Source organism: Oryctolagus cuniculus, chromosome 12 (assembly GCF_051225735.1).
Source record: "Oryctolagus cuniculus isolate XC-2025 breed Fujian yellow rabbit chromosome 12, ASM5122573v1, whole genome shotgun sequence".
In the NCBI taxonomy this organism is placed as follows: Eukaryota; Metazoa; Chordata; class Mammalia; order Lagomorpha; family Leporidae; genus Oryctolagus; species Oryctolagus cuniculus.
This window is the reverse complement of record NC_142878.1, coordinates 104,176,313-104,195,283: the sequence shown is the minus strand read 5'-3', so window position 1 is coordinate 104,195,283 and position 18,971 is coordinate 104,176,313. Positions and strand designations below refer to the sequence as shown.

General features: G+C 58.0%; 1 protein-coding gene across 2 annotated transcripts in view; it reads left to right on the top strand.

The window, feature by feature from the left end:
- The first annotated feature begins 486 nt into the window (after positions 1-486).
- Positions 487-18,971, top strand: part of ABHD17C (abhydrolase domain containing 17C, depalmitoylase) — a 51,515-nt gene continuing 33,030 nt past the window's right edge. The window contains exon 1 of one of the 2 annotated variants that reach the window (XM_089309525.1): positions 487-656. In XM_089309525.1, the coding sequence (XP_089165651.1) occupies positions 502-656 (155 nt within the window). In that variant the 5' untranslated portion in view covers positions 487-501. Of the gene's footprint in view, positions 657-925; positions 1,879-18,971 lie in introns of those variants that run through there. The other variant, XM_051834208.3, reaches the window with a different exon arrangement.

Sequence of the window (18,971 nt, the reverse complement as noted above, 5' to 3'; positions counted from 1 at the left end):
CATGCTCTTCCCTCTGGTCTTCAGAGTTTTTCCAGGAATCCCAGGCCCCAGGCAAACTGTCACTCCCACCTGCTGGGACCAGGGCCCACTTGGCCATCATCCCAAGTCCCCAAAAGAACACAACATTGCTGACCAATCCAAGGAGGGCCACAAGCACCAACCAGGGGCCCGCGGGAGACCCCAACACACACTCCTGCCACCCCCAACTTCTATGTGTAAGAACCTTGGTTCCTGAGCCCCAGAGTAGACAGGGCTCCTGGCTCTGCACTTTGCAAGAAACTCCTTTCTTCCAACACCCCAGTGCCCAGTGTTGGGCAAGAGGACCCAGGTTTGGGGTGGAAGTGGGGCTGGGGGGGAGGGTGGGGTTCCATCTTCAGGCCAGTGAAAAATCCTGGTCCTCAAAACAATCCTGGTGAAACCAAACTCCCAGTCACTCTCAGAAAGTCCGCCCCACGAGGGCCCAGAGATGCAGCCCTCAGCAGGGTTCACACAGAACCCTGCATGGCTCTGAGACCACAGTTGAGTTTTCCGCGGACTGGAAGGCACTGGAGCACCACACCCGCCCCCTTGCTACCACCTGCGCGAAAGCGGCCACAGGAGGCAGGGGAGGTCGCTGGGGCCCCGCAGCCCACCACACCTGGCGCCCAGCCTTTCAGGTGAGCGAGGCCACTCAGAAAGCCACACACACTCCCAGCGGAACACTTGGGGTTCAGCCCAGTCCCCCTGCACCCCCGGCGTTTCCCCAAGCATCTACACACCCGGGGAAGCTCGGATTTGGAGAGGGGCGTTCCGGGGAGGAGGGAGAAGCCCAACGAGCGAGGAGAGCCCACCTGGGCAGCCGCCGCCGAGGGCACGCCCCCTCCCCCAGACGGCGGGAGCACCGCCCACCTGCCGCGCCCGCGCCGTTCCCGGGGCGGGGGGGGGCGCCGCCGCGCGGTAACCCGGAAGTGGCGGCGGCGGCGGGCGCGGGGGGCGCGCACGAGCCGGCCATGGCCGCCGCCGCCGCCGGCTTTGTGTGCCGCGCGCGGGCCCCGGCCGCCCGCGCCTCGCCCGGGCCGCGGGGCCGCCGCTGACCTCGCCCGGCCGCCGCCAGCCCCGCGCCGGCCCCGCCTCCCCGCCCGCCCGCCCGCCCGCGCCGCTCCGCGCGCCTCCGCCCTCCGCGCGCCCTCGTCCGCCCGCCTCGCCGCGCGCCCTGCTCCCCCGGAGGGCCGGCGGCGGCGGCGGCGGCGGCGGGCGCCAGGCCGCCCCGATGCCCGAGCCAGGCCCCAGGATGAACGGCTTCTCGCTGGGCGAGCTGTGCTGGCTCTTCTGCTGCCCGCCCTGCCCGAGCCGCATCGCCGCCAAGCTGGCCTTTCTGCCGCCCGAGCCCACCTACACGGTGCTGGCGCCCGAGCAGCGTGGCCCGGGCGCGCCCGCCGCCGCCGCGGCCCCGGCCCCGGCGCCGGCCCCCGCCGCCAACGCCGCCGCCGCCGCCGCTGCCCCCGGCGCGGCCCAGCCTCCGGCGGCGGCCGAGGAGGGCCCGGGCGCGGCGGCGGCGGCGGGCGCGTGCAGCCTGCACCTGAGCGAGCGCGCCGACTGGCAGTACTCGCAGCGCGAGCTGGACGCCGTCGAAGTCTTCTTCTCGCGCACGGCCCGCGACAACCGGCTGGGCTGCATGTTCGTGCGCTGCGCGCCCTCCAGCCGCTACACGCTGCTCTTCTCGCACGGCAACGCCGTGGACCTGGGCCAGATGTGCAGCTTTTACATCGGCCTCGGCTCGCGCATCAACTGCAACATCTTCTCCTACGACTACTCGGGCTACGGCGTGAGCTCGGGCAAGCCCTCCGAGAAGAATCTCTACGCGGACATTGACGCCGCGTGGCAGGCGCTGCGCACCCGGTGAGCCCGGCAGGCAGCCGCGGGCTGGCGGGGTGGGGTGGCGGGGGGGCCCCCACGGCATGCGCTCGTCCTCTCCTGCAGCCGGGAGCCGGGCGGGCTCCCCTCGCTGTTGCTGGAGAGCCCAGGGTCGGGAGCGCTTGGCCAGACCGGGCCTGGGAGCTTCTGGTCGCCGCCGCAGGTGGCAGCCTAGGGGTGCGCCTGAGCGCCCCGGGGCGCAAAGGGACAACTCGCTTGTCCGAGCTGCGCCCCCACCCCGCCCAACCCAGGGGCCTCGCGCACTAGTGACCTTGGGCGAGGCGCACGGGGGTTTGTCGACCTCTGTCGTGGTGACCTCGACAGGACTTTCTGGTTTGCAGAGGGACCCCGGGGGCAGTGCCTGGGCATCGTAGAGGGGCAGCCTCCTGGTGGGGCAGGTTGCTGGGGCACGGCTTCTGCAGAGTCTCCTTGCCGGCCCGGGATGAACTGGAGACTTCCATGGCCTGGGGACTCCCTTGACCTTGAACGAGCCTTCATGGGACCGGGAAGTATTCACTGTCTTCTGCGTGCTTGGCGCCAGTTGTGGGCATGGTTTAGGGCTTACAGAAAAACTCCGGTTTTGTTCTGGTCCGAGACAGAAGTCTGGTCACCCGCGTGTCCTTGTGCCCTGGTTTTTGACATTTTCGACCTTTGCCTGCTGTCTCATAGCAGTGGTGATGCGAATGCCTGAGCTCATGTCTGTGGTGAGATTGGGTTTCTTGGGTTGAAAGCGTGGCCAGAAGTGCAGCACCACGGGCACTCTCGTGGGTCTGGACACCTGCGAGGTTTCTCTGAAGTCTGTGTGCTGGGCTCAAGCACCTGGCCAAGATTGAGGACTTCGTGCCTGTCTGTACTCTTCTTCATGCCCATTACCTCTTTGGGAGGATCGCTTGTCCCACCGGGAGGCACTGGGTGTTTAACACTGGTTGCTGCAGAAGTCCATGTCCTTCCTGGGACTGTAGATTTTGAAAATGGTGTAGGTGGACAAAAGTGCATTATATGCACGTGTGTAGGGTCAGAATGCATGGGTCGTTAAAGGCCACCTGTTCCAGTCTCACACCATCAGTCGTTGGTTAGGGTATCAATGCGACGGTTGCCATGGGTTCTTTTCGTAAAGTGAAATCCTACCTTGGATTTATATATAATTTTTATATAAAGAGGTTATAGGTTTCATATAAACAAGTCTACAGGATGTTGCTTGTAGGTGTGTGTGTCTACACGAAGAGGAAGGCCCTCCTCCACTCGCCCTTTGCCCTGAATAGGCAGGTGTGTCTTTATCGCATATTTGAGGCGTCTTACTTCCTGGAGACATTTGTTACATTGTGTCGAGTTAATAAGCGTTGTTAGGGATAGTGTGAAACTTTGAATCAGCTGGTGGTGTATCCAAATTTTGCCCAGGATTTAATGTTCTGCCAGCGCAGAAATCTAAATTGGTTTTTTCACCTGTAAAACAGATTGGAAGTTGGAGTCTGAATGGAGGAGCCTGGGACATCTTGTTCTGTGTTGTTTTGGAGGTTTTTTCCCTTTGGATATGACCCATCGCCGTTAGAAGTACATTTTGTGTCTTGATCACATCCGTGTGTGCACACCTGAAGCAGGTGTTTCACAGGCAACTTTTTTTTTTTAATTGGTAGAGCCTGTAGCCGGGTAGGGTCTGTTTGCCTTCAGCTGAAAAAAGGAGAACAAGCGAGCTGGCTGGGAGCTGCTAAATTGATTTCCGCCCTCCTGTGTGGCCGCTGCTCCTGGCCGCTCGTTGGCAGCATGATAATCTCCCGGTGGACCAGCCATCGGCCTCCCGACTACTAATTTAGGACTGTTTCCACTGCACGGCACAGTCACATGGATCAGATGTCTCAAGAGGTGCATTTCTGTGTCTGGGTTATTCTAACCGAGGACTTACCTGACTCGGAAGCCAATCAGCCCCTTACCCCCTCCCCCCTGCCTCCCGTCTCTCCTCTCTCACTGTTCTTGCCATTCTTCTGCACCAGTATTTCCTGGAACACACCCTGTCTCCTAACTCCGTCCACTTACCGCTCCATTCAGGTCCCTGCCACGGCAGGTGCACCCTTTCCCCTCATGCCCCCATTCTGGGCCCCACATAGACTCTCTTCCATCCCTACCACCCTGGTGTCCTTGGCGGGGGCCCTTCTGTCCAGGATAGTGACAGGAGAGCTGGCCTTGTGCTCTGTCTCTGTCTCTGCCCTTAGATTATTCCCCGGCAGCAGGTGTGCCTGTCAGACCCGGGCCCAGCACCGTGCCCTGCCTCTTCCTGTTCACAGCTGCCCTTGGCATGCCCAGAGCACCCCACCTGGCTGGGTCCTGCCTGGATCAGGCGAGCTTTGGTGTCTCCTGCACCTCTGCCACTCAGCCCCTTCTCTTGCACTCAGCACAGTGTTTGGATGTGTGCTGAGTTCGCAGCAGCTGGCAAAGTCTCAGCTAACAGACACTCGCTCAGTGTTTGCTTAGGGAACTGGACACGTGGCTGCCCCATAAATAGATAGGATACATTCAGTTTGTCCCAGTGGGATTTCTTGCAAAGAGTTGGATCTTATTTCGCCTCCAGAGTGTGATATCTGTGGGTACCAGTGCACGCCAGGAAGGGGTTCTGATGTGTTGGCTTGAGGTCTGAGCTGTGCTGTATCTGTTATAGTGGTGTTCTTCCGACACTGGAGTGTCTGCATTGAGCGGAGAAGGATTGATAAGCCTGCCTTTGTGTTTCTCGTCACCCTGTGTCATTACCTGTCTGCATCAGCTCCTGCGCCCACCATAGTGAGCTGCCCAGCTGTGACGGAGGACTGCTGATCCCACATGCATGGATCAAAGCCCTGAAACCCCTCACGTGACAAATGCTGGGGTGGGCACGAGAGCTCGGGTAAGGGATCCGAGAGGAATTACATTTGGGGTGAGGAAGGTGATCATTGCTGTTTGGCTGATACACGAGTGTCGTAAGCATTTGGAAGGTTGCTGGGGAAGGTGTAGAAGGGAGGGGGTTTCAAGGAGTTGGGAAGAGGCAGGTCAATGTGGGATGATGCGGGACAATGGGGAGAGACCCTGAGAGCCTGGGCTTGGGGGGTTGGTCCAAACCGAGGACGCACCTCACATTTGCGTTGCTGAGATGCCTGGAGTGCAAGTGCTTGAGGGAATGGCTTGCAGTCACTCAGAACTATTTGTGGAAAGGATGCTGTAAAATGAGGCCTGTCTCTCTGGGAGCCTCATGTAGTCACTGGGGTCGGGGGTAGCAGGCTCAGGATGGACAGGCTGCCTGGGGGTGCAGAGGGCGTAGGCGCGTCCAGTCCTCTCACCATGCATCCATCTGGGGCATCATTGTGAACCCCAGCGGCTTCCAACAGGGAGTGCAGAAATGGGACTGTGGTTTAGGGGAGACTGAATCACACCGATCTGAAAGCGCAAACCAACAAACCGAGGAACCCAAAGAGGGGCCGGTGTTCTGTGCCCAGCTCAGCCACTCCTGCAATGCCCACATCCCGAATCGAAGCACCCATTTGAGTCCCAGCTGCTCGGCTTCCCCTCAGGCCCTGGGGAAGCAGCAGACGATGTCCCAAGTACTTGGGCTCCTGCCACCCACGTGGGAGACACATATGGAGCTCCAGACTCCTGGTTCCTGGCTTCAGCTTGGTCCAGCCCCAGCTGTTGAGGCCATTTGGGGAGTGAGGTAGCACATGGAAGACCGATCTCTCTCTCCCTCCCTCCCTCTCTCCCTCCTTCTCTCTCTCTCTCTCTCGTCACATCTTTCATCCTCCTGTTTGATGTTGGTGCAACAGAGAGGTGTTTGGTGCCAGGCAGAGAAACGTGGACACAGACAAGGCAAACGCAGGAGAGAGGGAGACAAAGAGGCGATAGCTGTGCCTACACGCAGAAAGGCAGATCACAAAAGACCCTGTCTCTTGTTCATTCACTCCACCAACACACCGTTCATCAGTAACTGTACTTTTACGGGGCCTAGTGCCAGCCACTGCTCGCGCAATCCTCCGAGTACCATTGGTCCCAGGCTGCTCGCCGTGGTCGAGTGTGTGGAATAGATTTGGAGGCGTCGGAAATACAGCCATGCTTTGTCACTTTTGCGTCTGTAACCTGAGGATCTGTCACTGGAAAACCTGGGTGCCAGCAGGGCTGTGGTGGAGTGCCCACCTTCTGCTTGTTGCACTCCCAGAGTGCAGTTCGCCTGGGAGTAGCAAAAATGCTTCCCTTCCTGGACATGTGTGATCTCTCCGAGGGAGAAGAGAAGAAAGCCTGGGGTGCGTGCTGGAGTTCCACTGAGGAGGGACCAGGAAAGGCACGTGCTGCCGATACCGTTTGACGGCGATGTTTCCAGGAAGGGAGCTGGGATGGTGGCTTGTGAGCCCGTCACGCTGGGAAGGAGGCGTGTGTTCCCAAGAGCAGACCTGTGGGAGGTAGAGTGTGTCTGGGGAATCCACTGCCCGCTTCCAGGGGCTCTCAGGCGGTGCCTGGCCCTCCAGGCACGCTCCCCTGCCGTCATGTGGGTTTTTCGCTGTGCAGCTATACCAGAATCTGAGCTGTCCCTCCCGTGCCTCCAAACTGTACTTGTCCATGTACAGTAAGGTGCCTCACTGTTCTCCAGTGACTCAGGTACAAAAGATCTGGCCAGAGGATTTCAGTGTGAGTCACTCCTTGATGTGTTCCGTCCCAGGAGCCTTTGCTCTCATTTAGGGTACCCTAGGAAGCTCAGTCGTAGCTAAAATCCAGTCTTGAAGCCAATGGTGGGGCTGGCATTCGGTGCCCATCTTTGGTGTTGGAGTGCCCAGGTTCTGTGCCTGGCTCCGGCTCCTGGCTCCAGCTTCCCGCAATGTGGACTCTGGGAGGCAGTGGTGCGGGCTCAGGTGAGTGGGTCCCTCCGCCCATGTGGGAGACCTGGATCGAGTCCCTGACTCCAAGCCCTAGCGGGGGGCTATTGTGGACACACAGGGACTGAACTAGCAGATGGGAGTGCTCCTTCCCCTTTCTGTCCCAGTGTCTGCCTCTCTCTCTCCGTCTCTCTGCCTCTGGGATTTATACACTTAAAACCAAACTGCTCTAACAGTGTGGGGGCCAGTTATCCTGCTCTCGCCTGTGGTTCTTCGGGGTTCACCATGGAGGCTGCTGCCTGCCTGTCACCCCTGCTGGTGTTTCTGTCCCCTCTCCAACTTCAGGAGCTGCTTGGCTCTGCTCAGCGTTGATAATCCCACTTAAGACTCCAGGATCTGGCTTTGGGAGTTACAACATTCATTTTGTTAGCGGCTTTACCTTCCCTCGGCGCTGGGTTTTGCTCCGTCTCATATTGAAGACAGAGGAACCCTTAGGTATGGGAATCCAGGTCTCAGCACACTCAGGAGGTGATAGGACAACATTGTAATTCTGCCTCCAACCCCTGCTGCCTTGGTAGGCTTGCTTTAACTAATGGGATTCCCCATATTGTCTGAAAGATGTGATCGACCAGAGCAAGATGAGTGCAGGACCTTTCAGACTAGGAAAGTTAGCTCTCTCTGAAACCCTCTCATTACTTCACCACTAGTCCAAGTTCAGGGGGCTGGGAGGTCCAGCGTCTGCCAAGGGCCCTGTCTCCACTCCGAGGATGGTGCATGGAACACTGCCTGCTCAGGACAGGGAGGGGGGCTGTGTCTTCACTCAGCAGGTGCAGGAGCCAGGGGCCAGGTGCGGGTGAGGGGAGAGAGTGTCGCAAACTCATTCTGTGACAGGGCCCCGATCCACTCACCAGGGCACAAAGTTGTTACGGCCTCCTCCCCTCTCACGGAGGCTGTTAAGTTTCCACAGGTGCTTGGGAGGGGACCAGGCGTCCAAGCCCTAGCAGTCGCTTGAACCAGGCACTGCACACGCACGGACTTCACACTCTGTTCCCCTGAGACGTGGGGCAGTGGGGCGTGAGCCGCCTGTGTGCAGGGCAGAAGGTTTTGGGGCCAAGCGCTCATGTTTCTGGATTTGCTGTTCCTGCCATAGCTGGGAAGCTCCATGACTTCAGTCTGGTGTGCTGGCCCTCAGCCCTGGCTGCGCTTGAGAATTTTCCAGGTGTTTTGTAGCGCCTGTGTGTGAGCTGTGTTTGTGTGCGCTCGCAGCCAGAGCTGAGGTGCACCAGCCCAGAAACATCCAAGAGCCCTTGTAGGGGTTGGCCCTCGTTATAATGGGTTAAGAGGTGAAGCAGAGGGAGTGTGAGGTTGTTCATGCACAGCTCTGTGGGTGGTTTTCATCAGAGTGCTTTGGTGACTAGGAACTCACTAAAAGGGGCTCTGTGAGGGTGGGGGTCGGAAGCAGTAGCCACAAGTCTCAAGGGGCTGGAGCTGGGCCCCGAGACCCTCCCTGTCTCCAGGGCTGGCATGGGCCAGATGTCCCTGTCCCTCTGTGGCCTCTCCCCAGCAGGCCCCTCCCTCCTCCATGGGGTTTGCATGTCCCTGCCCCTCCCCTGCCTCGGCCCCCCACCCAGAGCTTCCCGCCCCATGCCCATTCTTAGTTCACTGCATTGTGGCCCTGGGTAAGCCACGCCTGGTGCTAAAGCAGTGCACAGAAACAGGGGCACTCCTTGGGGACCTGGGGGCAGGGGCATGGCTGGAGTAGGGGGCTGGGGCTGGGGGGAGGCCCTCCTGCGCCTCCTGCATCCTGCACCTGCTGCCCTGGAGCTGTGCTGGGTTGCACAGCACCCTCTGCACGGGGCCCCTCCTGTGTGACACAGAGAGCAGTGGCCTGGAGGAATAGGCCACAGTTCGCGCCTTAAACCAGGTCAGTGGAGCAGTGGCGTCACGGCCGCCTGTGGCTCGGTGTCGGAGCGCCGTGGGAGTGACAGGCTACAGAAAAAGAGCTTCCTCCCCTTCCGCTGTCCTCCTGCCCAGCTGATGGGGGGGCAGCGGGAGGATGGGGGTCTGTGGCGTGCACTTGCCTCTGCACAGCCGGGCAGCCAGGGAGACCCTCCTGGCCTCAGCGGAGTCTTCTCCATTTGGGTGATTTACGGCTGGAACTGGCTTTGGGAAGAAGCGCTTAGGACTTGTGCTGGGGCGTGTGCTGTGTTCGTGTTTTACCTTGCACAGCGCTGCCCCCGCCAAGGGGATCCTAGCCTATCCTCACCTATCATCCAAGACCTTCCTGGCTTTGCACACCGTTCCTCCACCTTGCTCATTCCAGGTCTAGGTCTTTAAGAGGTGAGCAGAGAGCAGAGCCTGGAGTGGACGTGCAGTTGGAGACGGATGGCAAGGAGGGGGCACGGGAGCCCTGTCTCTCGTCCACTCCATTCAGGACATTCTAGCTGCTCTTTGTCCCCGAGCTGACCTTGGTTGGCCAAGGGACCTGAGTTGCAAGCTTCCTTTTAAAATATGAATGGGCCCATAATGCCTTGCACCTGGGGTTCCTGGTTGTCAGGCCCCGTGCATTGCAGCTGGTTGGTGCCTCCCACATTATTGATTACCGTAGAGTGTTCAAGGGCCCTTGACACCATGGGGGAAATTGAAAACCTCTGTTTCCAGGAAGTCGGGGTCATCCCAGGTCAGCACTCAGCCCAAGCCGCATATCGGTTCCTCGGGTTCCTCGCTGAATCACTGGGCAGAGCCCAGCCCCCTAGACTAATCGCCGACCTGCTCCCTCGCTTGTAAAGGACGATGGTAGAATTTGAGCAGTTGCTTCTGGAGACAAAGTGTAAAACAAGCTTGAACGCGCGGTGCCTCCACGGAGAGCCCGGCTCCAGATGTTAAGTCTGATTCTGCAGACCACACCCCCGCCTTGCCCAGATGAAAATCCCAGCCTCTGAGTGATGGTCGTGGCCGTAACCCTGACCCTCTGCACTGGAACAGCCATGTTGGCCACAACGCCCGGTGAGGCTACAGGGCAAGATCTTTGTGTGTGGCTTCACGGAAATAATTAGATTTATCCCTGTTCTCCGAAGTAACTCAAGGATGTTCCAGATTCTCTGTGTTTGCTTGACCTTGTGAAAACCCGTACTGTTTTAATCTGAATATTAGGAAAAGGCAGTTCAGATGCTAATTCCTTCTAAGCTCACTCTGGACTCTGTGGCCAGGCTGGATGAACCGTTTACAAAAGAGCGTGCCATGGCACAGTGTATTGGAATCAGTTTTCTTAGGACAACTTCAGATAACTCTAGGAGGCCAGGCTGGGGGCGGATGACGCGGAGCTGTGATGACAGATAGTGTGGCTTTGTCGCCTCCCTGCACACAGCCGGGCTCTCTGTCCAGGTTCTGGCTCCCTGTGGACTGGGCGCCCAGGACGGTCCTGCCACACCTGGCCTGCAAACACAGCCCTTCATTGTTCTGAGCCCCAGTTAAGCTCCCGGTCATCCAGGCCCTGAACTGGGAAGTCCTCGTTCCTGCCTTCCCTCCTATCAGGTTTTGATCTTTACTCCTTTGAATGCTTTTCATATCCACTTCCTCCTCCCCCTTGTGGAGCCCTGGAAGACTTGTTCCTGAATGACCGCACCGCCCATTCTCCTGCCTCCCTCTCTTTCAGCCCCAGACATGGCACAGGTGCAGATCTGTAGGGCCAGCTTAGCTCCCTGCCTTGGCTCAGGTGCCTACAGCCTGGCCTGAGTGCAACAACAGAGTTCACAAGTCGAGGGTCAGAATCGCCCCGGGGCACCTTGTTGGAAGCATGCTGGACCCCATCGCCAGAGCCCTGGGTGGGGCAGGCCTGCAGCTGAGGCCTGGCGGAGGCTCCCAGGAAACCATTTTACCCCAGGGCACCTGGTGAGACAGGTGCGCGCCGTCTGTGTTTTAGGAACCCTGGGACGTGTAAGTTCTTGAGGGAGGCAGCTGGGGAACACGGTGCCTCCTGGGGCTGTGTTCTCCTTCCTTGGAACCTGCTGGCCCCTGCTTTGCCTGGGGTGGCAGTATTCATCTTGCACTTGGTCGCCTATTTTATAGCAGGAGTTGTGAATTTGCTTTTCAAGTAACTATAAATCTATGTTTTTTATAGACATATAATTTCTTTTTAAGATTTTATTTATTGAGAGTTAGAGTTACAGACAGTGAAGGGGAGAGACAGAGAGAAAGGCCTTCCTTCCGTTGGTTCACTCCCCAAATGGCTGCCACGGTCGGAACTGCACCGATCCAAAGCCAGGAGCCAGGTGCTTCTTCCCGGTCTCCCATGTGGGTGCAGGGGCCCAAGAACTTGGGCCATCTTCTACTGTTTTCCCAGGCCACAGCAGAGAGCTGGATCAGAAGGGAGCAACCGGAACTAGAACCGGTGCCCCACATGGGATGCCTGCACCACAGGTGGAGGATTAACCTACTGTGCCACAGCACCGGCTCCAGAAACATAAATTTTTAACGTTTACCTGTTTTTATATACCTGAAAGGCAAAGCAGCAACAGAAAGAGAGAAAGGGAGAGAAAGAGGCAGACAGAGCCAGAGATCTTCCATCTGCTAGTCACCCCCGCCCCAAGTGCACAGAAGCCAGATCTGGGCCAGGCTAAAGCCAGGAGCCAGGAACTCCATCCTGATCTCCCACGTGAGTAGCAGGGACCCAAGTACCCAGGCCATCTTCTGCTGGCTTTCCTGGCACGTTAGTAGGAAGCGGGATCCGAACCAGTGCTCTGTCATGGGATGCTGGTATTGCTAGTGGTGGCTCAACCCGCTGCACCCTGCGGGGCCCCCTCACCCTCCACCCCAGCCCAGCCCACTCTCCTACCGCCCAGTCTCTTTAAAAAAGCTTTTGGTAGCTGCTGGCCTCCGGGACATGGTTGCCAGTCCCTCGAGGTGAGTACCTCTGAATCACAGTTCTCTCGGCCACTTCACCTGCTGCTGCCGTCCTGTGTGGCTCAGGTATTCTAAGGATGTGGAGAGGCCCTGCCTGGCCTGGCCCTCCTCCTCCTCGCTACACAGCTCCAGGGCCTGTACCGGGGCTGCCCAGGCCACCTGGAATGCTCCACTCCCCGGAGTGCGAATTCTGAAATAGCCCTCTCTCAGTTGCCTCTGATCCTGCTTATTTAACAAACATATTTAGTTTAAGAGCAAAGCAAACAGCAGCCAGCTCATGAGAAGTCTCTGTTCACAAGTGTTGATGACAAACGGTCATCCTGATAATGACGTGAACAGTGGTTTGTTGGGACATGAGAGAGACGCGGAGCAGGGCGAGGTGATGGGAGTACCAGATAGTGGGTGTGTGCACTGCAGTTTTGAAATATTTCCATCTACCTGCAAGGCAGTTAACAGGGAGCCTTGCATTCCCCAAATGCCTGTGAAGCCGGCAGCCTGAAACTCCATCCGGGTCTCCCACGTGGGCGGCAGGGAGCCAAGCACTTGAGTCATCCTTGGCTGCTTCTTGTGCGCTTTAGCAAGGAGTTGGATCTGAAGCGGAGGCGCTGGGACTCACAGCAGCCGGCGTCCCAAGAGGCAGCTGATGCCGCTGCTCCACAGCGCCCTCCTCTGTGAGCTGCAGTATTGCAAGGCTGGTTAGGATAGGCTGCCTCCAGAGAGTGTCCTCCCCCGCCCAGTGCGGTGAGGGGCTGGCTTTGTGCAGGAATGGCCGAGGGACTGAGACCTTGACTAGCACATCCCGAGACTGTCAGGATGGCTGGAGGAGGGCCGGAAAGGGGTGCGGGTGACAGAGGACAGTAGATGAGGATGGAGAGTGATGGGGTTGGGGTTCACGTAGGATATCACAGACTCCTGCCAAGTTTGTGGCTTTTGCAGCATGAGATGGGAGGCTTTTAGGGACCTGGGTCGAGGAGTGACATTGACCCAGCTTAGGCTTTTCAAGGTCGAGTTATTGATGCCTCGCAGGGGCTGGTGTGCAGGGAAGGAAGTGAGGAGACCAGTGGAGCATGGCTGGGGAGTGCGAGGCGAGAGATGGCCGTGGCTTGGCCCGGAGTGCTAGTGGCAGAGGTGGGGAGAATGGCGCAGGCTTTCAGAGGCACAACCGGCAGCGGCTGCTGATGCCCAGCGGCAGGAGGCGTCGCTGGTGAGGATGGCGCCTGGGAATTTGATTCCACCGGAAGTGGACTGGACATAGGTCAGGAGTCCGGCTGTGCGTCGGTGGTGCTTATGATTCCCCGGCAGACTGTGCAGCAGAGTAAGAGCAGCATGGAGTGGTGAGGAGTGGGGTCTGTAGTGGGTAAAGCCTCCACCTGTGATGGCGGCATCCCATCTGAGTCCCAGCTGCTCCACTTCCAATCCAACTTCCTGCTAATGTCCCTGGGAAAAGCAGTGAAAGACAGCCCGAGTGCTTGGACCCCTACCACCCACGTGGGACCTGGATGAAGCTTCTGGCTCCTGTCCTCGGCCTGGCCCAGCCCTGGCTGATGCAGCCATCTGGGGAGTGAACCAGCAGCTGGAAGATCTCTCTCTCTCTCTCTCTCTCTCTCTCTCTCTCCCTCTCCCTCTCCCTCTCCCTCTCCCTCTCCCTCTCCCTCTCCCTCTCCCTCTCCCTCCTTCTCCCTGTCTGTCTGTAACTCTGACTTTGAAAAAAAAAAAAAGGGACTTCATGAAACCAAGAACAGAGCTGCAGGAAGCGGCAGACCCGCCTGTGCCCCTGCCCTGGCTGGAGTCCTGCTGTCCAAGCTCTGATGCTGGGGAACCCGTGATGCGCCTGTAAGGCAGGCCTCCAGGGAGCCCAGCATGGAGGGGCCACGCGCAGGCAGAAATCGCTCTCTGTGGCCACAGGGGGTCGCCGTGTGCTCTGATCTGATCTGAGCACCCAGGAGAGCCCGCGGGGGCTCCACGCTCCCTGTAGCACGCTGAGCAGCACACGAGCAGTTTCCCGTAGCAGGCTCCGTGCACCCTGTGTTTTGCTGGAGCTCTCTTCGCCACCGGCTGTGTCCTGCTTCCCACTCCATCATGTCCAGAGACCCCTCGTCCTGACTCGGGGTGCATTAGAGACAGCAGAGACCCACAGACGCTGGAGCAGGGTTAAGTATGGGAGGGGTGTGGCTTTCACACACATCATGCCTGGCACTTGTTCAGTTCCTCCCCGAACTGAAAATAGGACCCAAGTTGCCCCGGCACTCCTGCCGGCCTCTGGATCTTCTAAGAATCCATTCTCCCTCTTTTTCCGTTTTCATGCATCTTCCTGTTTACTGAAGAACTGCAGGGTGTATTACCACCCCGAACAAGCGGCGTCAGCCTCTTCTCCGTCTGCGGGTGCTGTGGGCCATCCTGGGCTGCTCACAGCCCCCCCCTCCCCCAGCGAGGCTGGCTTCCCTCCCTCTGCCCCCTCACCCCGGACCTCGCCTCCAGCCGTTCTGCCTGGTCCTTTGGCTCATGACGATGGCATCTCACTCCTTTGTAGGAATGCCATCTTCTAGGGGTGCCCATGGTGGTGCAGTGGGTTAAGTCACCACGTCCCGTGTTAGGGTGCCTGGTTCAAGTCCTGGCTCCTCTGCTTCTGACCCAGCCGTCTGCTAATGCTTCTGGGAAAGCAGCAGAGGCTGGCGCGGGTACTTGGAGCGCTGCCACCACATGGGCGACCTACACGAAGTTCCTGGCTCCTGACTTCAGCCTGGTCCAGCCCCAGCTATGGCAGGTTTTTGGGGGAGTGAACCAACTGATGGAAGATATTCTCTCTCTCTTTCTCTCTCTCTCTCTCTCTGCCTTTCAAATAAATAAACAAACTGTTGAACAGTGAATGCCATGTCCTTGAGGACCTGCATCTGGCTCACCCCGAGCCCGGCGCAGTGCTCCACGCACAGAAGACCTGCCAGTGCCCGTAGCAGGACAGGGTGGAGTTGTTGCAAGGCGGGGTTAGCGTTGGGGCCACTTTCTTTTCAGGTTCAAGATTTGGGGTCTTAATCTCCTGTGATTCTGGGAAGGGAAGTATCCATCAGGCAGCTGGCGCAACGTCAGCTTCCTGCCCATGTCCCCTCCGTTCCAGGGTTGGCTGTGATGTGTCGCCCAACCCAGGGAAGACGGAGGGGGTGTAGAGACCCAGAGAACCCACCGTCTGATCTGTCACAGCCTGGCCTGCCTTTGGGGGCGTGGAGCTGGCTTTCTGGAGGAGCCTCTGTCGCATGTGGATGAGGTTGGAGGAGGGTGAAGGAGCCCTTGATGTGGCGCTCCGAGTCGTCCCCCTAGCGCCTTACCCCCGGTCCGCAGCCCGCATTGCCGGCCGCTGCCTTCTGAGAGCAGACCCTGCAGTGCTTGTGGTTGGGGCTGCACGTGAGCCCCAAGCGTCAGTTGGCAGTGACGAGAACTGACAATTGGAAATGTCTCTCTCCGCCGCGTCACCGACTGCCCATCCCGCGGTTTCGGCCGATCTCCATGTCTTTCGTCTTGCCGTGTTGCTTGTGGAAAGCAAAGCGGAACTCCATGATGGAACATCTCAGGGGTTACACGCACGGTCAAGGATGGCGCCGTCATCCACCTTCAGTGGTCAGGTACATTGTGCTATTCTTGTAGCATCGACTGCACCATTCACAGTCCACCCCTACCAACCCCCCCCCCCCCACCATGGCTGTTAGCGCTGATTTTTTTTTTTTTTTTTTTTAAGAAAAAGCACGTGTGTGTGGAAATGCACAGATGTCAGATTTCCCAGTGCCGTCTTCTTGCCTTGCGTGGTCAGGGGCTGGCCACAGAGCCACGCTTGCCCTGGTGTGCTGTGCTCATGGGGCTGTGCCATCACTGAAGGGTGGGTTGCAGTGCGAGAGCAAAGTTAAGAGAGGCAGGAGATAGAGGCCAAAGAGTTAACCAGGGAAGGACACTGTGGGTTTGGCCAGGGTTTTCAACATGTGCCTGGTAAACATAGCACAGTCAGGAACTCCAGGGATGTGTCCATTGATCTAGAATTAGTGGACAGTGAGTGCTACAGGGAGCCTTGGCCCAGAACTGGAAGCCGGGCGGCAGCTGCTGTCACACCTGGGGGGTCAGGGTCAGCCCGGCGTGTCTTTGTGCCTCCTCTCGATAGATTGGGAGATTGGCAGGAGGTGCTGGTTCCGGTTCGGCTGGTATTCGCTGGATGTCTGCTTTGTGCTGAGCATGTTTATTCACACATCACCTAATTGTTTTTTAAAGATTTATTTATTTGAGAGGCAGAGTTAGAGAGTGGCAGAGACAGAGAGAGAGGTCTTGCATCCGTTGGTTCTCTCTCCCAAACAGCTGCAATGGCTGGAGCTGGGCCAATCCGAAGCCAGGAGCCAGGAGCTTTTTCCTGGTCTTCCACATGGGTGCAGGGGCCCAAGGACTTGGGCCATCTTCTACTGCTTTCCCAGGCCACAGCAGAGAGCTGGACTGGAAGAGGAGCAGCAGGGGCTAGAACCGGCGCCCATATGGGATGCCGGCACTGCAGGCGGCAGCTTAACCTACTAGGCCACAGCGCCGGCCCCATCACCTAATTTTGACTCTGGCCATATCTGTGGCGAGCCGTGGTTGCCTCCGTTTCATAGACACGGAAACCGAGGACCCCAAGAGGTGACTCTCCCTGGACCCCAGGGGCCGGAATCGGAACTGAGGCAGCCCCAGTCCGCAGTCCGATGTCCTCAGGGCACTGGGGTCGATCCGCCGCCCGGAAGCACTCAAGGCTGCAGGCTCCATGCAGTGAGAAAAGGCCAGATCTTGTGCTTCAGCCTGGGCCTTGCTGTGGTCTTCAGTGCCCAGAGCGTGCATGCAGTGCTGTGTGTCTCCCTCTCCCACACATACATGCACACGCACACACGCACACATGCATGTGCGCACACACGCACTGGGATCACATGCTCCCATTTTTATGAGAAAGCACAATGTAAGTTTAGTCCCCATTGCTATTGTTCCTTAATCTATTTTTGGACATCTCCCCTCAGAATCCCAGGATCTGAGAATATCAGTAAGTTAAATGTTTAGAAATTTCCGCCTTTGCGCCCGCCCCCCTGCTCGAGGTATGTCAGTCAGGTGCCGGCTAAATGCTCCGTGCAGTCTGCCACAGCACAAAAGCAGTGGCTCGATTTGCATTTGCAAAGATGGCTGTGAGTGCCCTTGGAGATACTTCCCCCTGCGCAGTCCTCTGTACTTCAGTGCTCCACGGGATTCTGAAGACTGAATGCCTCGTGAATTTTTGGGAAATCCGATGAAGGGAGGAAAAAAAACCGATTCTTTTCTGGCCACCAGGTTCGGTTCAGAACTTGGGCTGACGGCCGCGTTCTGACCGTTTCGCCCTCTGTCTTGTGGCTTCTGGTAGATTGAAGGTACCGGCTGCTCGGGCTTGAACCCTGCCTGTGCTGGTTCATCGCTCTGTGCCTCACTGTTCTCTTCTGTAAAATGGGGAAATGGTAACGGTATAGATAGTCGTAGCCGTTAGGTGTCAGCTCGATAAGATAACATTGTTTGCGCCATTGAAAGGAAGAGGAGAAGATGGGACACTGGAAAAATAGCATCCGCTGTTTCTGAATGGGGAGGTGGTGACCAGGTCCCCAAAAGCACAGGAGAGGAACCACTGTTCACGTTGGAGGGGTCGGGAGAAGGCCGTGGAGAGGCGGTCAGCGGCGGCTCAGGTCGCTAACTAGCAAGCACGGAGCCCGCGTGGCTCTGGATTTGAAGCTTTCCCAGGGTCTCGGCTGCCTGGGTTCATCTGCTGCTGTTCATGCCGGAGTCGGCTTTCACCTGCTTCCGCCAGCCTGTGGACACAGCGGTGGTGTCCGCGTGGTTCGCAGCCTCAGCGGCCTGTATTGTACCCTGTTTGTTTTCTTTTTTCTTGAGGACAGTAGAATTTTTTTTTTTTAAATAGGTATCTGAGAGGCAGTGAGAGAGACGGAGTTCCGGTCAGCTGACACACCCTCCAAATCCTCCTGATGGCTGGGGCTCAGCCCTCAGACACCAGGAGCTGGGAACTCCCTCCCGGTCTCCTACGTGGGTGACAGGAACCAAAGCACTTCCACCTGCCCGGCTGCCTCCCAGGTTCTGCACTGGCAGGGAGCTGGAGACAGGACCTCTGGGCAAGACGCCTGCCCGGGCTCTTGGGTTAGAGTCCTCCCATTCTGCCTGGCTCCCCTGTTGTTGGTTCTGAGAGCCATAATAACTCTTTTGGAAACATCTGGATCAGCTTTTTGCTTCTGATCATTTAAGTAAGGACCGATTTTCACTTCTGAACCGCATCTCTGTAGATGGAGGGCAGTCAGTGTCTTGAGAACTCGCTGGGATGTGTTGTTGGAGCCCCTACTGTGTGCCCAGCTCCAAGGGAGGGCTGTAGAAGCTGGGAGGGCCTCCTGGGGGACCCTGGACCAGCCTCGCAGGGGGGCCTGGCGTCAGGCACACTCCAGGGATAGGCGACATTTATTGCAACCAGCAGCCTGGGGCCCGGCAGTACTCAGTTAAGGGTTTACCAGGCTCATCCCAGACAGGCTCCTGTCTCAAGTCAGACAGGGCCTGTGACCTACTACTCACTCGGAAGCAAGAGGGCGCCTTTAACCCTGGAACCACAGGCACCGGCTGTGGGAGCATCTGGGGTCTCTTGGCAGAGTCGCTCGCTCCAGCAGGATGCCACTGATGAGGAAACCATGTTGGGTGCCCCCCCCATCCCACTACAGGTGATGCTTGAGTTCCAGCCGGGGCCGGTCAAGGCCATGGCCACTTCTCCGGCGAGCTGAGCCCTGCCCTGTGAAGTCGCTTGTGTTGTCATCGGCTGCTGCCTCCCAGGGTGTGCATTAGCAGGTGGCTGGACTCCAGCCGGACACCCCAGGTGCCAGAAGCCCCTGAACTGCAGTGCCAGGCACCTGCCCCTGGTTGCTTTTAAGTTATTCTAAAAACTCCCTGGCAAGCGACATCATTTCCTGGCTGTGTGCTGTGTGTGGATGGTCACCCAGTCTCCGTGCACCCTATCCCAGCACCTGACTGGTAACTGACTCAGCACCTGGCTGTGAGCAGCCCTGCTCAGAACACCAGCGTTTCCTCTGCTGAGGTCAACTCTTTTCATTTTTCTCCCATCCATCCCGGTTCTTGGTTGTCGGTCCACTTAGTGTCCTGTCAGCCTCAGGGAAAGAGCTGTCGCTGTGAGATAGTTCGCTTCTGTTTGGGTTTCCGGCGGAAGCTAGCCTGCAGTGCAGCAGCCGCGGGAGAGGTGGTGGGATTCGGGGAGTCGATTCTCCCGTTGTTGAGACCCATTCTTTGTCCCAGGTGAGCGCACCCCTGCTCAGCAGTGTTTTGGGGACC